Source organism: Notolepis coatsorum (genome assembly GCF_963971535.1).
Source record: "Notolepis coatsorum genome assembly, chromosome: 1".
In the NCBI taxonomy this organism is placed as follows: Eukaryota; Metazoa; Chordata; class Actinopteri; order Aulopiformes; family Paralepididae; genus Notolepis; species Notolepis coatsorum.
The window spans coordinates 313,462,274-313,476,737 of record NC_140165.1 but is presented as its reverse complement, the minus strand read 5'-3'; the positions used below and the strand labels follow the sequence as shown (position 1 = coordinate 313,476,737).

At 44.1% G+C, this 14,464-nt stretch overlaps 1 protein-coding gene across 4 annotated transcripts in view; it reads right to left on the bottom strand.

Annotated features, from left to right (window-relative positions):
* Nucleotides 1-252: 252 nt before the first annotated feature.
* Nucleotides 253-14,464, bottom strand: part of sipa1l3 (signal-induced proliferation-associated 1 like 3) — a 184,461-nt gene continuing 170,249 nt past the window's right edge. For 2 of the 4 annotated variants that reach the window (XM_084326936.1, XM_084326937.1), the window contains exons 18-24: nucleotides 14,067-14,297; nucleotides 12,105-12,270; nucleotides 10,472-10,658; nucleotides 8,860-9,009; nucleotides 7,739-7,865; nucleotides 4,593-4,674; nucleotides 253-3,712 (exon numbers count right to left, since the gene is read on the bottom strand). In XM_084326936.1, coding sequence (XP_084183062.1) covers nucleotides 3,566-3,712; nucleotides 4,593-4,674; nucleotides 7,739-7,865; nucleotides 8,860-9,009; nucleotides 10,472-10,658; nucleotides 12,105-12,270; nucleotides 14,067-14,297 — 1,090 coding nt within the window. In that variant the 3' untranslated portion in view covers nucleotides 253-3,565. Of the gene's footprint in view, nucleotides 3,747-4,592; nucleotides 4,675-7,738; nucleotides 7,866-8,859; nucleotides 9,010-10,471; nucleotides 10,659-12,104; nucleotides 12,271-14,066; nucleotides 14,298-14,464 lie in introns of all 4 variants that reach the window. The other 2 variants (XM_084326938.1, XM_084326939.1) reach the window with 2 other exon arrangements.

Below are 14,464 nucleotides of genomic sequence, written 5' to 3'. Positions count from 1 at the left end.
TACATTTGACTTCCTCATAACAAAACCTTATTTTCATGTAGATTGCATCAGATATACAGTATTATCTACACTGAATTTGAATAATGAGGTGTTGCGTTACATCTCTGTTTAGGAGATGGTAGTGCATGTTTAGTACTGTACTAAGAAGATAACAAGGTCACAGAAATTAAGTGAGATTATAATTTACATAAAATAATGAATAAAACACTGTCAGCTGTAAATAGTTAAAAAAAAAAAGCACCAACAAAGTCATCATTCTGAAAGATCTTTTTTTTAATATATTTTCTTATAAAATAATGAAAACATAATTTACACTTTTTAAATGTACACTCATCGATACAACATCCCCCAAGTAAAACAACGTTCAACCAAAAGTTTTCGTCCGTGTGTCGAGACGCCCGCGCTGCCGCGAGCCAGAGCGTCACACAAAGAGAGGAGGCCAGAAACAAATCAGCTTTATACAGAGATCAGAAACAAACAGCACCCTCTCGTTTTCACTCGTCTGTTTATCGGTATGCAAATGTGGCCAATGTGTTCAAAAATAAATTATCAAAATAGTAAACATCTAAAAAAAAAGAAGAATAAAAACTAAAGAAAAAAAAGAATCATACATTAATTACCATTTACCTTAATGCATTTCCATTTGTGCGAGTGCAACATCGACGCACCAAGCTATTCTCGACACGTATATATCATTGTGTATATACTGTAATTAGCTTAAAATATATATATAAACAATTCTTTTTAAAAACACCCCTACCCCCTTTGCACGCACACACACACGATCAATTACGGTAAGATTAAGACGTCGCAGATTATCAAAATCACAGCCACTAAGCTGTGTGGTTCAGACAGTGAGGGGCCACTTCAAGGACAACAACAACAACACGAGCTCCAGTAGTTCTGGAGGACGGTGTGTCTCGGCAGGTCGGGGGTAACGACTTGGTGTGTTCAGCCAAGAGGAGACACTAGGAGGTGCCCCACACACTAGGAGGTGATAACCTTCTGGTCAACAGCAGCACCCGAGCAGTCGTCTTAAGCGTCGTTGCTTTTATCAAGACAGGAACATTTTACACGCATGTTTCACCTCTTGTTTTCTGCAATGTTACACGTCGACATCGCCCCCCCCCCCCTAAAGAATGGCCAAGTGCGTCACTAACCTAAAGGATACGTAGAGAAATATATGTTCAGTTCTTTTAAGTGTGTCGTCCTCTTGTCCTGCCTGTGATAAGAGACGATATTAAGTATGGAAGATGTCACCGGGTGGAACCTGAGTGAGTAGGGGGGGGGAGGGGAGTATAAATACTTCCAGTTAGTTGGGTAGGAGACGCTTTGGGTACAGTTGGCCTTCCCAAGAACAAGGAACGGGTTGTTCTCGCTGTACACGGAGAACGGAGACGTCCTCGCAGACGTGCTTCTGTTCAGTACCCGTCGTCTCGATTCAGACGACCGCAAACGCACACTTCTTGTATGAAAAATAGTAAAATAGATATTGTAGAGAATATAATCGAGAGAGATAGCGGTACAAATAAGGGTCTTGTGTTCACTTGGGTCGTCGTTACAGGAAAGGGCTTTGAAAACCAAATGTTACAATGACTTGCTCTCACGCTCTATATCATACAGTCTCACAGACACTCACTCACTCACTCACTCATTCACTCACTCAGTCACTCACACAACCAGCAGGCTGGTACAGATATAACACAGGAGTTACAGTGTTGTATGGCGAGTTCCATGTAGAATATGTGTATTTATTTACCATATTATGCACAAGTTACTGGCGTATTTGTGATTTTCTTTTGATATACCGTATATATATATAAATATATATAATTCCATTGTTTACACTAGTATACAAAAGAGAAATGAAAGGTCATTCATTCAATATAATTATTTCAATCAAAGAAAACAACAAATATACTTAAAATAATGATCTAGTATTTTTTAAGATCAGAGATGACATCGTCACACTATATATATATATATATATATATATATATATATATATATATATATATATATAGTTAAAACAAAATTCACTACATTGAGATATGTTGCAAATATCACTGAGCATGTGATACACACACTATTCACTGAACTGAATGAGATCATGGCTTGGGTTTTACATCTATGGGTCAAAGGTCATCCTGGTCTCACAGACTGAGGGAAAGACTCATGATTCATAATGTTCCATGTTATAGCGAGATGAGTTTGACCGTAATTAACCCTTTTCGCCACCACACTACCAAAGGGTTAACCCTTTCACTGCGACACTACAGGCCATTTTAACCCTTTCTCACTGCCACACTACAGAAGGTTACCCCTTTCACTACCACACCAAAGAAGGTTAACCCTTTCACTACCACACTAGTACAGACGGTTAACCTTCTGTAGTGTGCCAGTGAAAGGGTTAAAATGGCCTGTATCAGACCATCACACATTCACACTCATGTACACACACACACACACACACATCAAAATGTAATAAAATACATATAATCCAGAGAGCGTTCTCCACGTTGTGCGATAATGCAATAGTCTCAGAGTAGTTCCTGTACCCTTCACCCTCACGAGTCACACGCCTCTCTACGGCGTCCGTTATTAGAATATCAATACAATAATAGATAAACGTCTATACGAGAGTATTATAGTACCGCACATATTACTACAGTACCATGTCTTCAGACCTCGAGAGTCCATGACTCCCTTACTAGTGCAGTCTGGGAGATGCGGTCTATTTAAAGAGTCTTGTGTTCTTCTTTCCTTTTTGTCTTCGTGTTTTTGGCTGGTTTGCTTCGGGAACAGTATTATTAGGCCTCTCCAGGTGATGTAGTGTCTCCACTACAGGTGATAAAACCTCTTCCTACGCCGTGTGTGTAGAGGCTTAAATAGGTATAAATAAGACTTAAGACTTTAGTAAAAAAAATTAAAATAAAGAGGAAGAAAACCACAGGCAGGCGGGGGGGGGGGGTGTAATCTTCTTGGGAGTGTTTTTCTCTCATATCTGCTTAAAAAAATTAAATTAAAAACAAAAAAGGTTCTTTAGTAGCTCTCTCCAGTTTTAAGGCAGTCCAGTTGTGGGTGAGTGACTGGTCTCCCTGCTGGGCCGTGCTGCGCAGGACTTCCAGGGTGAGTAAGGGGCTGGGAGGAGCTCTGAAGGGTGTCTTGTTCTACATCGTCTCACACGTCCCCTTCCACGTCCTCCTCCAGGCCACCGTCACGTTTGTGGTTTGCCCGTCACTCTCTCTCTCTCCCTCACCTCCTCTCCCGCTGAGGGTTGGTGAGGTCACTTCCTCTCCCGCTGAGGGTTGGTGAGGTCACCTCCTCTCCCGCTGAGGGTTGGTGAGGTCACTTCCTCTCCCGCTGAGGGTTGGTGACGTCACTTCCTCTCCTGCTGAGGGTTGGTGAGGTCACTTCCTCTCCTGCTGAGGGTTGGTGAGGTCACTTCCTCTCCTGCTGAGGGTTGGTGAGGTCACGTCCTCTCCCGCTGAGGGTTGGTGAGGTCACTTCCTCTCCCGCTGAGGGTTGGTGAGGTCACTTCCTCTCCTGCTGAGGGTTGGTGAGGTCACTTCCTCTCCTGCTGAGGGTTGGTGAACAGCAGGCTGAACTTGCGGAGCTGCTCGCTGGCCGACACGCTCTCCTCCTGCAGCCGCTGGTTGTTGGTCCTCAGGTTGGCCATCTCCGCCATGAGCACCACCTTGTCCTTCTTCTCCTGCCGGGGGACGAGAGGGGGGTTCAGACGTCTACTTCACGTGAATCAGGGACAATCAAACCGTAAAACAAAGAGGCCTGTTAACACTTTGGACGCCACAGCAATATGCGTGATGTGTTGTTAAAAGGCAGACGCTCTAAAATATAGGAATATGGTGGTGGTGTTTGCAGGGCTATAACTATATTCTATTATTATAGCTATGGATACAATACTGTGGCCCATTTGACATCGACTATCTATCGTTCAATATGTGTTCAAGAAAAAAAAATTTCATCCATACATTCCCGAGCGGAGGGTTCAGACGTCTACTTCACGTGAATCGGGGACAATCAAACCGTAAAACAAAGAGGCCTGTTAAGATGTTAGATCCTAATTATGAAATATTATGTGATTTAATGTTCTATGTCTTACCTTGACTTTGTCTATTTTATGCCTAATTCTATGTCTGCACTTTATACATTGCTCTTGATCTTTTGTGCTCCTCTTATGCCTGTCTTTTATTATTTTTCTTTTACTGCTGTGAAGCACTTTGAGCTGCAATTCTTGTATGAAAGGTGCTATATATATAACGTTTATTATTCTTATTATTATTATTATTATTATTATTATTATTATTATTATTATTATTATTATTATTATTATTATTATTATTATTATTATTATCTCTTCAGTGTGACTGGATAACTGGTTGAACCAGAGTTAATTAAAAAATTCAATTAAATAATGAATAAATAAAAGTAAACTTTTCAATAATTACTACTACCGATTTATTGATGATTTATTATTGATTTGAAATCAATAAAGTCATAATTGTAAAAAAAATAAATATATATATATATATATATTATAATAAAAATTAAAACCAATAGTAGCTTCTCACCTTCTCCAGGTCAGTGTTCAGCTGCTTCAACATCACCTCCAGGTGGTAGAGTCGTCCAGACAGGTCGTTGGGAACCTCGTCGCTGTGAAAACACACACAGGTCAGTTTGCATGAGAGACAAACATCTACACCGGTTCCCCCTCCAGGTCGCGTGAATACTTTCGACAAAAATTTTTTTTTTCCGCGTTCGAGTTTTGCGCTCTGATTGGCCAGGTCATGTGACATGTGCGCCAATCGTGGGACGGCAAGTTTGGCGCCTATTTCCGGGTCTAACAGCCTACAAACTACCTAACGCCTAGTTTATCACTGGTTAAGCTTAGGCGACTCTTTCGCAGTTGGTTAAGGTTAGAGTTTGGAATCAGGGCAGGCGTTCTATCGCCCTGCTATAAGACAAACTCTAACCTTAACCAACTTCGAAAAAGCGCCTAAGCTTAACCAGTGTAGAAACTTGCGGTCCCACGATTGGCGCACATGTCAGATGACCTGGCCAATCAGAGACGCGGAAACAAACATTTGTTGTCTAAAGTATTCAGGCCTCCAGGTCACATGGGGAGGAGGGGAGGCAGGGCAGACGGTTCCCCCTCCAGGTCACATGGGGAGGAGGGGAGGCAGGGCAGACGGTTCCCCCTCCAGGTCACATGGGGAGGAGGGGAGGCAGGGCAGACGGTTCCCCCTCCAGGTCACATGGGGAGGAGGGGAGGCAGGGCAGACGGTTCCCCCTCCAGGTCACATGGGGAGGAGGGGAGGCAGGGCAGACGGTTCCCCCTCCAGGTCACATGGGGAGGAGGGGAGGCAGGGCAGACGGTTCCCCCTCCAGGTCACATGGGGAGGAGGGGAGGCAGGGCAGACGGGTCCCCCTCCAGGTCACATGGGGAGGAGGGGAGGCAGGGCAGACGGTTCCCCCTCCAGGTCACATGGGGAGGAGGGGAGGCAGGGCAGACGGTTCCCCCTCCAGGTCACATGGGGAGGAGGGGAGGCAGGGCAGACGGGTTTAGCAGGTGTGCTACTCAAAGGAGAGCGAGGCGCATGGAGGTAAAGGCTCTTCCCGGAGAACGTTAAACAGGTAGTTTCAGCGCTCCAGCTGTTCCCGGGCTGACACATTAACAACACATAACTGCCCAACTGCACAGCCCTGCTAATTATCCCATCCCACACTGTATTGTTATTTTATTCAAATTAATGTATATACTTGACCACACCTTGCCCAATTGTACAGCCCTGGCCTATTCTTCTTTTATACTTATAATTGTACTATATTCTATTGTGCTATATTTAACTTAGTTTATATCCCCATTTTATTTCATTCAACCTCTTTATTTACAGTCGTACAGCCCCTGGCCTATATTTCTATTTCATAATTCCATTCTATTCTATTGTGCTTAACATAGTTCATATTTAATTTAATTTTACTCCACCTCTTTATTTTACTATCCGTCCGTTATTGTCTGTCCGTTAATGTCGCGCCAAAAACGACCAAAGCAAACTCCTTGTATGTGAAAACTACGTGGCAATAAAGACCTTTCCGATTCTGAGAAGAGAACACACACGCCGACAGGCCACACAATAAAGACCTTTCTGATTATTCCGATAGTGATTCTGAGAACACACAAACACACACAATAGCAGCTCAAACACAACACTGTTCTCAGGCTACAAGTCAACGGAAGAAGAATGGAGGTGTATGGTTACCAGCGGCCACAGGATGGCAGTGTGGTTATATCTTATAACAGGACCACCGGAGGTCAGGCACACAAGAGGTATGATGAGCTGCCTTCATGGATCCCCTTTGGGGGACGCTCAGGTGTCATAGCAGCATGGGGGAGGGGAGGTAAAGGTATGGGCAGGGTAGCAGTAGGACAATAAATATATATATATATATATATATATATATGTGTGTGTGTGTGTGTTTGGCTAAAGTGGATAGAAAACACAGTACTGTGCAAAAGTCTTAGGCACCCAATAGTTTTTATATAAATTGTCTTAGATGTAAATATATATTTTTTTATTAGTGTGTCACAGTAGACTACTCTTAGTACATTTTCATTTAATAATTTTTTAAAGCATCTTCATGGTTTAATAATGGAAACATATTTTGCAGGGACTTATTATAATCATCATATTGGCGTGACTGTATGCATCAAAGGGTTAAATCAAGCATTTTTAAGTGCTTTAGAGGAAATGTCAAAATATCGCGATATATATCGTGTATCGTGATATGGCCAAAAAATATCACGATATCATTTAGAGGCCATATCGCCCAGCCCTAATATAGGTAATAAGAAATATGAATATATAATATTAATAAAAGTAAACGGTAGACGAGAAGGTGCAGATGAGGGTCTGTGTACCTGGTCATACTGTATATATCAATAGTATGTGCAGCATAGAGTTTTTGGAGAGAATCTGTAGTACATTCTCTTGGGAGCATTCATGCACATCTTTTACCATCATGCATCTCTAAATAATCCCCCTTGCCTATATTACTACCTACTATACTAATATGTCTTTACTAATATGCACTCAACACTGCGGCGCCCACGTTTCAACACTGTTTGATGAACATTGTTACTCAGCTGTAAGAGTTGTACCCTTCCTTCCTGATGACCTGTTGTACAGAACTTGTAAGTCTCTTTGGATAAAAGCGTTCAGCTAAATGACTAAATGTAAGATGCATTCATGCACTACAGTACAGGCCATATCATATTGTGAAGTGGGATGACTCTAGATTCTAGAATAATCTCTCTTTTGTGTTGTTTTATGTTTAAAATCCTTTTCAAATTAGCAATGGCGCCTTACACTGCCTACTTGCTCATATATGTATATTCAGAGTTAATTACCGTATACTGTTTACACAGCCTATTTTCTTTTCTACTGTACTATCATTTGTATCGCCTGTATTTATGTCTTTCTACTATTACCCTGCCCATACCTGTACCTCCCCCTCCCCCATGCTGCTATGACGCCTGAATTGCCCCCAAGGGGATCAATAAAGGAATATCTAATCTTGGAAGTGGCGGATAGGGGTAGGGCACGATACGCTTAGGCTTCTTCCTACTCCTTTTCGAACAGTGATATGTATATTATTTTTCATGTTCTAAATAAAATATTCTTCCATTCATTCATCATCTCCTCTCCTCTCGTCTTACCCGCTGAAGGTGGGCGTGGTGCGCGGGGTCTGCGGGGTGAGGAACTGGACGGGGCTGACGACCGGCCTGGTGTCGGGACCCCCCCCCTGGGGCTCCGTCAGCGAGAAGAGGGACACAGCTCTCTGTACTGTGACACACAAACACACACATCAGGGTTCTGGTCAACACACACATCAGGGTTCTGGTCAACACACACATCAGGGTTCTGGTAAATTGAAATGAACAATGCAACTTCCTTATACAATATTTTTTTAAATAAATGTAAAAAAAAAAAAATAATAATAAAACATCGATACTTGGCGTCCTTGTATCGATACAGTATCGCCACGCAAAGTATCGCGATACTACGTACGTATCGATATTTCCCCCCACCACTACACATCAGGGTTCTGCACTGTGACACAGACACAAACATCACGGTTCCATCATAGCCGCTTTCTCTCCGCTCATCATCCCCCCCCCCCCCCCCCGTCACCCCAGGGAGGAGGTGTTGCATGCGGAGCCGTTGGACCAGGCCTGTAATTAATGCGCTGCTGCTGAGTCTAGTGTGTTCGGGCCTCCTGTGCTGTGAAGGGCTTTGTGGCAGCGGGGGAGAGAGAGAGAGAGACAGACACCGGGGACAAGAGAGAGAGAGAGACCCAGGAGAGCGGCGGACGGGTGGGAAGGCGAGAGATGAGATGGAGGGGGGAGAGGGGCATTGTCAACGAGCCAACCGCCCCCGACAACCTTCTCCCTTTTCTCAGGAGAGTCATGTGTCAGTCAAGACAAAGCCTCGGCACGGTGTGACCCGCGCGCTGAGCCAACGCACGTACACAACAGTGACGTTTGTGAGCGTCACATAAAAAATTATATAATAGATACATACATTTGACTGTATATTACTATATATTGTTGAACTGTATATTTCAGAATTTTAGAATGTATATACATATTTTAGAATGTATATCTCTGACTGTGTATTTAAATTGTATTCCTTATTTTTTTTATTTTTTTTTTACTTTTGACTATAACTAAATGTTCACTGTGAGCGATCTGTGGGGCTGAATTTCCCTCGGGATCAATAAAGTGCTTCTATTCTATAATAATCTGCTTGTATGTATGTCAGGTGTCTGCAGACGCACCTTCGTAGGCCTTGGCGGCGCTGACCAGACTGGACCACTCCAGCCCACAGGCCGTGTCGGGGAGGGGCATCAGGCCCGGCTCCAGCCGCCTCAGAGGAGGCAGCTTATCCCTCACCTCTGTAAGGGACAGCTCCGAGGCTGACAGGGGGACTGGAGAGGGAGAGAGAGAGGGGGGGGGGGGAGAGGAGAGAGAGAGGGGGGGGAGAGAGGGAGAGAGAGAGGGGGAGAGAGAGGGGGGGGGGGAGAGGGAGAGGGAGGGGGGAGAGGGAGAGAGAGAGGTGGGAGAGAGGGAGAGGGGGGAGGGAAGAGAGAGAGAGGGGTGAGGAGAGAGGGAGAGAGAGGGGAGAGAGATAGAGGGAGAGAGATGAGGATAGAGGGGAGAGAGAGGGAGGGGGAGAGAGATAGAGGGAGAGAGATGAGGATAGAGGGGAGAGAGAGGGAGGGGGAGAGAGATAGAGGGAGAGCGATGAGGATAGAGGGGAGAGAGAGAGGGGGGAGAGGGAGAGAGAGGAGGATAGAGTAGAGAGGGGGGGTGGAGAGAGGGAGATAAAGATAAAGAGTGGGAGAGAGAGAGAGAGAGAGAGAGAGAGAGAGAGAGAGAGAGAGAGAGAGAGAGAGAGAGAGAGAGAGAGAGAGAAGGATAGAGAGAGAGGAGGATAGAGAGTAGAGAGGGAGGAGACAGTTATTAACAGGTCATATTCATGACTTTATTCCATCAATCATGTGACAGCAACAAAAAAGATACAAAGGGAGAGCGGTGGAAAAACTGAATATTTGATTGATGACATCTTGGTGGGTGGGATCGCCGACAAAGACACCCTGCTGAGGGAATTAGCTCCCGAGATAATAGGCAGCTAATATTCTCAATACAGTGTCCCCTTCAGAATGACTCTTGGCAGCAAACCGTCTCACCGGTCTGTAGAGGTCTGTGCTTCCATAACTAGATTATCCTGCACAGCCATGTCTAGCCTTCATTTCCTGGTAGTGATGACAGCAGGAGACATACCAATATGATGAACAAATACATCAAAGTTCACCACAAACACCAAGACTGAAATGCTTCCTCATATATATATAAAAAAAAAAATATATATATATATATATATAAATATACACACATATAATCCATCTTCTTACGAGTGCAAACATTAGTGACAACTGTGTTTTGCGTGTAGATTCATCATTATTCACTCTTGCCTGTGCAATCATGTTGGAAACCAGTCAAATAAATAAACTAGCGGTGGGCGGATTGTTTGATCTAAAATATCGATGTATTTACATTTCGTCATTTAGCCGACACTTTTATCCAAGTAGGAGGAGTGCATGATAGTAGAGGACAGTAAGAAAGTAATTTTTCTTCTTCTTTTTTTTCATTTCAGATATTGATTGAAGAATAGTGTCGATACCAACGTTGGCATCGGTACTGATCAATACTCGTGTGATGAGATCGATACATAAGTAGACGAGCTGCTTTTCTAAGTAAAGAGTAATCGGTAATACCGGCCCCGTAGTCACTTGGTATCGGATCGATACCAAATCTTGCAGTATCGCCCGCCACCATTAAAACAAACAAGGGGAATCGAGGAATCAAAAGCGCCCTCCTCCAACTCACCCTTCTTGTTGGGCATGTGGTTGGCGTGGTTGTTGGCAGAGAGGCCGTGTCGGCGCGTGGGCAGGGTGCAGGTGAACAGGAGGTCGTTGGGGCTGGGCTGGTTGTCAGAGTTGGCGAAGCTGGCGTCCCGACGCCCACTGCACAGAGACTCGTCTGAGAAGGTGCGCTGCAGGGTGCGTCTGGGAGACTGCGGGGAGAGAGAGAGAGAGAGAGCAGCGGGTAAGGGAGTGTGTGTGTGTGTATGTTTGTGTGTGTGCGTATGTTTGTGTGTGTGTATGTGGGTGTGTTTATAGATGGCTGTTAAAAGTCCTCGTCAACGGCGTGTCACAACATGTTTTGCTTCTGTGATTTAATACGACTGCTAACGGGCTGTTATTAAGGACAGATTTGATTAGAACATTAATACAAATATGACACGGGTACATGAAGAGTTATTATAGGTAGTCTTCGCTCGGTTATTGGAAAACAACAAGTTAGAACAAAGTTTAATATGATTGGAGGAGGGGAATTGGGATTGTTTTGCATTGATGATCCTATTTTACTGGATGGAATTACACATTATACAAGAGGAATTGCAATGAGTCCATTTTGCCGTGCATTTGTTCATAGCTGTACAGCACCTGCAGGCACACAAGATAATGACACAAGCAAAACGTTTATCTTTGAATCTTTCTTATTTTCTTATTGTGCGTGTGTGTGTGCACGCCTTAGGCATGGGCAAAACTCACAAAACTACTATTCGATAGTCACTGGGAACTATTCCATTACTAATCGAAAATTGCTTACTTAATAGCGTGACATAATCAAATGTGAATCACTACCCACTTTCAAAACCACTCTCAAAGAGCACCTACGGGAGACTGCAATTCGAAACTGGCCCCTGTAAATGTACAGTAAATGTCCTAACACAATAATACACGAGACCCTCTTCTTGGGACAAAGTAAGGTTTTGCCGATAACCCAATGTATAGTTTTGCTTGTTTCCCCCACGCCACCTACCCAACCCCTCCCGTAGGTGCTCTTTGAGAGCGGTTTTGAAGGTGGGTAGGGATTCACATTTTCTTTTACAGCTTTGGGTAGGGCGTTCCACATTGATGTGGCATAATTGCTAAACGTGTTTAGTCCCTTGTTCGAGCCGAATCTGGGTTGCACATGATTTGTGGAGCTCCCTCTGGTGTTGTGGTCGTGGTATTCACTGACCTCTGGGAAGTACCTCGACATGTACATGGGTACCTTAGTGGTGTAGTGTATCTTGTAGACCAGGCCCATTGCAAGTTGCTGTACTCTGTCGTCTACTCTAAGCCATCCTAGGTTGTCAAAGTGGGTAGGGGTGAGGTGGGTTTTAGGAGTAAGGTCAAGCAGTAGTCTGACCAGTTTGTTTTGTGATGTTTGTAATTTTGTTTTTAGCGCCTTTGAGGTGTTTTGGTACCATGACGTGCAAGCATAGTCGTAGTACCCTTGAATGAGTGCTCCTGCCAGAGCCTTCAGAGTGTAGGTGCCGGTAAAGACGAGGGAAAATATATTTATTGAGACAAAACAATATTTGCATAAACGAATCAATAAATTGATCATTTAACAGCTATTTGAAAATCGATGGCCATCCCTAATGTGCGTGCGTGCAGGTGTTCCTCACCGTATCAGTCTGTGGCGTCGTGTCTCCAGGGTTGTCCATGATGATGAGTTTCTTCAAGTCGTCTTCGATGGTGCTCTTGTAGGTCCTCCGCGGAGACCGCAGGTCCCTCAGAGAGGCTCGGAGACGGGGCTGACCGAACACGTTCTTGCAGTTCATGTCCACCTGCCTGGACACACGAGACACACAGGAGCGGGAGACGCGTGAACATCAGAGCCTCAGGGATGTTGCCTTTTCTTTTCATCCAAACATGTTCATCCGACTCATTATTAACATATTCAGTTTAGGTGCTATAGATAACATTTTTATGTAGACTAATAAATAATAATAAATAAATTATAATAATACATCCACAGAGGTTTTAGGAAGGTGCAGAATAAAAGTATTGCTTTTCAACCAAAAATAATTATTGATGAATTAATTTATCATTAAAAAAGATTTTTTTGCGGGTGCCAAATGAACTCTGTTGTTTATGTTGAACACGTTGCGTTTATCCCCTCCCTACTTCCCATTTCCCCCACGTGGAACGCACCTGATTGGATAAAATGTAATGACATGCTGGTGCTCTAGTGCGACATCTAGTGGCCGAATGTTATATATAGCACCTTTAAAGGACGACTCCACTTTTTTTGGAAATTAGCTTATTTAACATCTTCCCTGGAGTTAGACAAGAAGATGCATACCTTTTTTGTGTCTGTGCGTGCATTTTAGCTTTGGGAATAGACGCTCCGTTAGCATAGCTTAGCTTCATCACTGGAAGTGGGGGAGGACAGTAGCCTTACAGTGCCTTACAGTGTATTGCAAGGTCTGACATTGACCAAACTTGATATGCATGACCTTGGTGGGCTCTAGGTCAACTCCTGAAAAGGGGGTCAATGTCAGACCTTGCAATCAAAAGTTAGGGGGCGCACTGAAATTATGGCAAGGGTTATTAGCCCCCTAACTTTGATTGCAAAGTCTGACATTGACCCCCTTTTCAGGAGTTGACCTAGAGCCCACCAAGGTCATGCATATCAAGTTTGGTCAATGTCAGACCTTGCAATACACTGTAAGGCACTGTAAGGCTACTGTCCTCCCCCACTTCCAGTGATGAAGCTAAGCTATGCTAACGGAGCGTCTATTCCCAAAGCTAAAATGCACGCACAGACACAAAAAAGGTATGCATCTTCTTGTCTAACTCCAGGGAAGATGTTAAATAAGCTAATTTCCAAAAAAAGTGGAGTCGTCCTTTAAGCTCATTTACAAGCTGGCTTTTTAGTATCAGTTACGGTTAACCTTACTTCTATTAATAATAAAGACGGTATTCCATCATTTCAAATACATTCTTCGTTAGAATTGTACAGAAAAACAAGAATCTGTCACCAAGACGCTGAATCAAACAAAGCTTCAGAGAAAATACAAATCCAGCACTCGGAGAACAGTGGAAAAAACGAGTTAGAAACTATAAAAAAAAAATAGAAAATCCCCTGCCACACACAATTCTCTCGATGCAAAGCACCTCTATAACCGACAATGTCACCAACTCACTCACTCATTCATTCACTCACTCACTCACTCAGGCCACTCTGCCCCTAGTGGTGGCCCACAGGCACGGCACTTTGTGTGTAAGACCAGTCCAATCGAACGCTTCGCATCCATGACACCACATGTCCTCCTTGTTAAGATTTAAGATTTCCCCCACTGTTCTGCAAGTTTTTTTTTATTTTATTATTATTAACTCGGAGGAATCGTACAATATAGTGGCTCACTTTGTGTTCAGAGGGGACACCTCTCAAACTGGGATACCTGCAGCCCTTAAAAGGGATAGTCTGTATTTTTGGACCGTTAAGTGGTATTGAATGCTTGCTAGTAGCGTAGTTGATCCAGTGCCATTAGCTTTACTCAGAAAGTAACAACAGTGTAATAACAGAGACGAGCCGCTACTGAAACAAAGCCGACACGTCGTCCATCTTGACTCTAACTTACTTCTTGCTGCTATCAGAGCTAGACGACACTGTGGTCGTGTTCGAGGGTGACGGGCCGCTGTCGTCTGGTTGCCAGGCGCCCTGCCTGCTCTTTCCATAAAAGGCCTTAGGGGCGGAGCTGGAGAGAAGGGCGGAGCCTAGCTGAGCTGAGGTGGGAGTGGTCGTGGAGGCTCGGATGGGCCGAGGTTTCTCAGCTGTGGGCGTTTTGTAACCCTGGGGCGTGTAGCAGGCCCTGAGAGGATGAACGCACACACACCACACACACACGCGCGCACACACACACACACATACCACACACACCCAGACACACCACACACACATACCACACACACCCAGACACATACACACACAGTTAGTGCATCAACATGCAAGACATGTCCATGTACCAAAAGTCCAAAT